Genomic DNA, 5,431 nt, shown 5'->3' with positions numbered 1-5,431 from the left:
CCCCCCCCCCCCCCCCCCCCAAAAAAAAAATGGAAAAGTAAATTTTACATCCTCAAATAGAACTCTCTGCTATGATCTTTTCTGGTAACGTACACGATTACTTGATGAACCTAGCCCAGGGGAGCAACTGAAAATTTGTTAAAAGGATCCTAAGATCCCAGTTGCTAGCAAATATTGGATTACTCCCATTTAACAATTCCATTAAGTGGTGCCCCTACTCTGTCTTTTCTTCTGGATCTCCATTCAGTGCCTCATCCCTGCTATGTACTGCTCTGGATTCCGATGAGTTCCGGACATCTGTTGAGGCCATAGGCGATGGTTTGATGAGCTTTAGGGTATCCTCCTTGTCAAACTCTTCACTTGCAGCTTCAGAGTAAGCATACCTGCCACATTGGAATGTATAGAGAGGAAAAAGGAGTGCAGATTAGCAAAAGATGGTAGCACTCAAATCTCCAAAATATGGTTTTTGTGTAAAACCCCCACTACTAGTCTGCTAGGAGTTTGTCCGAGTTGGATACTAATTGATCAGAATTTCTTATCCTTCATGCCAAAGGTCAAATCTTTTGAATGGAAACAATACAAGGACATATTTTGATTATCAAATTGCTTTATTTTGATGGAAATAATATAGATTCGATGGTCCAGGTCATCAAAAATCACATTGACTTCAACTAGGAGATCTCTCATACCCTGGCATGTGTGGCACTAGTAGCACACCCAAATGTAGTCCTAGTTAGGAATATAACAAGGAGAGCTTGGGGTGGGGGGAGAGGAAAAAGGAAATGAAGAGCCTCGATCTGCAATGTGGGAGACATTACCTCGTAGAGTTCTGAGAGGGTGCCCAAAGAGCGCAGATGACGCATAGAAGAGAGAAAGACAGGACTTGCCAGAAGGCAGGGATGATCCATGCACTTGGCCACCTCTCATTGTAGACGTCTTTTGATTTGAAGTGAAGCTGCAAAGAAACATAAAATGTCAGGCACAATTGTTGACTAACAATTCACAGAAAAGGGTCTGAAGAAAGTACTACTTAGAGGATTTTCATAAGGGGGGCAACAGTTGTGGATAGAACAAAGATTGAATCCATCCATGGGAACTTAGGGATAACACCTTCAGGCACTACAGTGAGGGTAAGTTGACTAAAAGGGTTTGTAATGCCCAAAGAAAACCAATGACTGTAACAGGAAGGAGTGATGTAGTGCATGGAAAAAGTGACCCGAAACAAAGCAGAGATAATTGATCCTTTGTCTTCTCTTATCATTTCATTTCATTTCATGTTGGTCTTATCAGTGAAAAAGGGGTGGAACAGACAGAGAGAGAAGCCATTCCCTCAGTACTTACAAACTTTAGCAGCATGATGCAAGAAAATATATATTACCTCATAGCAGATCCAACCAACAGAAACAATAACGGTTACTGCCAGTGCATTTGTGAATTTCCGGTAAATCTCTAACTTAGCCATCATCCGTCTTGCCTGTTACCATACACATGCAAAAGAAAAATAAAAAAAGAGCAAGAGAGAAAGAAATATATGAGCTAAAGCTACTTCAATGTACTTAGCTCTAAAGTTCTAGAATTAGTTTAAAGTACATGACAGAAAGAGGCACTACTATGAATTTTTAATCACTCAAACATCTACCATTTTAACAGCACAGATGTAAAGGATCCATAACAATTTCCACCATGGATAATTCTCCTGGTCCAGAAAGAGCTAATCAAGCTCAATTAAGTAAACGGACTTCACAGATTGCTGATTAGATGGGCCAAAGAAGGAAATCCATTTATTTTATGCATGCACCTCATTGATGATAAATGTAAAGGCAGAAATGAAATCTGCCACATCATCAAGAACCATCTCTATTTTGCTAGTGTGTGTGTGTGTATATATATATATATATATATATTAGAAAGTGTTTAAGAAGAGTATTTTTTTTAAGGAAATAAGTCAAATGCCAAAGTGGAATATGTACCTGAAGCTTGTTTATCGTTGTAGAGAGAGAAGTAAATATCCAAAGAATGAAAAAGGCATCCAAGACTGCCACTGGAAGAACCAGAAAAAGTCTCGCCTTTCCAGAAAGATCGTTAATGGCACCAACATTCTCTACCAATTCAAGAACTTCTGAGGCCAGAAAAAAAGTCCCCCCAAGCAGAATCACCTTCTTAGTAAGACCACCTAGAGTGGGCCTCACAACACCATAGCCCATAGAAACCATCAGGATAATGAGACGTGCAACTGTACGTTTAACAGTACCAAACGTGACTGCCCAAACAGTTATCCCCGTTGATCTGACTCCAGTCTTATTAAATTCAGCATATTCAAAGTACCATAATGCCATTTCAAACATGCCCAAAGAAATCACTAGGGTTATGCAGTTCTGTAGATGAAGAACCTCTCTCCAAAATCTTGCATACTGAGAGAACCAGAAGACTCCGAGTATCACAAAAGCAAGGGACATAAACCCATAGAAATTCATAAGTGGGGCCATCCTTCCTGGTAGATACCCAGTAGGGTTTTTCCATATGGTCTTCCCTTCTACAACCAACCCCTTAAGGTTTGGATCACAATGAATGAAATACAGGTTATACATCCCAGTCTCTGTAATCTGTATGGATTTTGGTTGCAGTGTTGCAACAAGATCATCTCCACTGAAAGAGACACCAAAAACTTGGGGCCAGTTCGGGTTCCTGGTTGATGGGCGATGTATGACTTGTCCTTGTTTACAGGCACCTATTTTTTCAAGATCTGAGGTGCAGCAGATAGCTCTTTGACCCCCATATGCTGAACCCCCAATTGTCTCCCTATCTTCCACCTCAAAAACAATGGCATTAACCATTCCAGAGCTGGATTGAGCAGCTTCCTTTGGCCTCCGAAATGTGATCTTCTCAAAACTGGTTTCATTCAAATGAATATGGTGTGAGGGAAAGTGTCAGAATAACAGTAGCCAATAGAAAAACTGAGACCACATTGATTGCTTTGTATTTGCTAAAAATGGGGGAAAGGATGAAGTAACAAGTAATTATTAAGCTACTCGTTTTTGTCCGTACATGTGTGTTGTAATGAGCAGGAAAATTTTTAAATTTGTAATTGAACAAAGGGAATTGTTACTTTAGCTGAGCTTTGACAGGGTCAGTATTACCTTGCAATGGGTGGAAACCAATACAACTACAACTCTCAAAACTCATTGTGTATTAATTCAGGAAGTCATGCCAGACATTTCGAACTTCATTCAGTGTTCAGAAGGCCTAAATTAACTCTCACCAGGTGGGAAAAGTGAGATCTATTTAAATGACCATAAGCTATCAGTTGGTGCTAATCATATGAAGTTCCCATTCAATGCTTATCCAATTTGCACTCTGAAAAGTAATTTGATTTACAGGGGATTGTTTTGGGTGGAAGGTACAGAGACTAAATTTCTTCAAATTGGTAACTCCATTCACATTAATAGAGAAACGAAACCGATGAAAACTGGATGATACACTCAAATACAAAGTATGTCTGCTAATTTGCACCGTCTTACTTCATGTTCTATATTTTCTACTAAGCATTGCTACTGCTCCCCCCCCCCCCCCCTCCTTTTCTTTGAATTAACTCAAAATACAATACCAGGACAATTTATGTCGGTAAGATCCTATCAAAGAGGAACAAAATACAAATCTAAGAGCTCCAATATACTTCATTCTTCCAATTACTGGAGGTAAGGCGAAGGGTAGCCAATCAAGGAAATGTCTTAAATAGAAGAAATATCTCAGGAAAAAGAGGAATCATCCTCTCAACTGCTTCAGAGACTTTAGATCCATTATTTCATTAAAAATTGCAGCGAAATTAAGGACCAAAAAGCCAGAGACGGAGAAGAAACAAAACGAAATTCAGCAAATAAACCCCTAATTGTCCTCGTAGAGAAGTAGGCAAAGTATACATCCACATGAAAACCTAGAGATCCAATCATTATAGCTTAAATCTCATATAAACCAACAAGAAAACACAGATCCAACTTACCGTATAAAAGAATCTTCATTTGCGGAGTTCACACTCTCGGTCTGATTAGAAATAGAGGAATAAAGACCCTCGCTGCCTCCGTAGACTACGAAGGCATTACCCTTGCTGATGAAACTCTCTCCAGAGTACTTGTGAACAGAAGCTTCAATGCAGAGAAAACGAAGGAGAAGAAGAAGAATAAAACCGAAAACTCTTAATAAATCAATTGATGCCATTGTCGCTGAGGTGAAGCTCAAGCGACAATTAAGAGCACCAGAAAGTGAGAGATACTACAATCGACAGAAACAGATTGTGAAGTCAATACGAGAGCTGGATCTGCAACGTTGTCTAGTCTCGAGGTCTTCACTTCACACACCGCAAGTTTTAAGTAATCAAAATTAGCAGAGTATTAGATTACTACTAAAACAACACTTAAAATAAAATCTATGGTTAAGTTTAAGAGACAGATCTGGCGGATTCCATGATCTGGCGGATTCCATTTATGACACGTGGCATTAGCCGATCCAACGACTGGGAACGAAGTTAGTTTTTGGTTCTCTCTCTTCCAAACCCTACTATTTAATTTGAAATCCTCTACTTATGGCCAATAATGGCGAACTATCTGCCGATGGCGCTCCAACTGCCGATGCCGGAGATGCCGCAGCGGCCGCCCGGTTGCGGACAAGTTTCCACATCGTGGCGAGTCAGCTTGACGCGTTACAACTTGAAGTTCCCCTCGCTATTCAAACTGTTAAGTTGGAGATTGAAGAACTCAAGAAGTCACAGCTTCAATTGTCCACTAAGATGGAAGATGTGTTCGGTATGCTGGATAGGTTCAGTATAGCGATGAATAATTTGGACCTCAATACAAGGAAGCGGATTAGGAACTCCGCCGCGAACGAGGATTCAAATATTGCTTGGCTGAAGAACTTTGAGGGCATGATGCCAGTAGACCGTCCTCGCACCAAAAGCGACTTTCGTCAGCTTCAGAGGCCGCAGCTTCTCCAATTGCTTCAATTTTACGGTCGCACGACGACGGGTGATGATAAAACTTTGAAGCGTAGACTGGGAAAATTTTTAGGATTTGTTTAAACGGTTTGTCGTCTATTCTCAGTTTTTAGGGTTTTATGGTTTGTTTTGGTCCAGCTACATAGACTTTCGTTTATAATTCAATATCTGACGGGAGTACACAATTTTAAACTAGTGTACATTTTCAAACTACAATCTATCTCTTTCAATCTGGTTTCTGGAATTCATTAATTTTGATTGGATTTGAATTCCTTAAATGTATGAAAGTGAACACCATTTAGTGAGTTGTAATCTTCTTTATGGTAGTGTCCCTTGATAGTTCTTTGCATGTTGTCTTGTAATCTCACCTACGATGCTTTTTTTTTTCCGATGCTTTTTTTTTTTTTTTTTTAATATCGGAAGAAAATAAACATTACTTAATTACTA

At 39.6% G+C, this 5,431-nt stretch overlaps 1 protein-coding gene across 1 annotated transcript; it reads right to left on the bottom strand.

Annotated features, from left to right (window-relative positions):
- Nucleotides 1-6: 6 nt before the first annotated feature.
- LOC122072237 (transmembrane protein 87A) lies at nucleotides 7-4,400 on the bottom strand. The gene is made up of 5 exons (XM_042636816.1): nucleotides 3,998-4,400; nucleotides 1,971-2,889; nucleotides 1,379-1,474; nucleotides 819-955; nucleotides 7-383 (listed from the first exon to the last, which is right to left on the bottom strand). The coding sequence occupies exons 1-5, from the start codon at nucleotides 4,210-4,212 to the stop codon at nucleotides 215-217; spliced, it is 1,536 nt and encodes a 511-aa protein (XP_042492750.1). The 5' UTR covers nucleotides 4,213-4,400; the 3' UTR covers nucleotides 7-214.
- Nucleotides 4,401-5,431: the final 1,031 nt, after the last annotated feature.

This window comes from Macadamia integrifolia, chromosome 2 (genome assembly GCF_013358625.1).
Source record: "Macadamia integrifolia cultivar HAES 741 chromosome 2, SCU_Mint_v3, whole genome shotgun sequence".
Classification (NCBI taxonomy): domain Eukaryota; kingdom Viridiplantae; phylum Streptophyta; class Magnoliopsida; order Proteales; family Proteaceae; genus Macadamia; species Macadamia integrifolia.
This window is presented reverse-complemented; position numbering and strand designations above follow the sequence as displayed.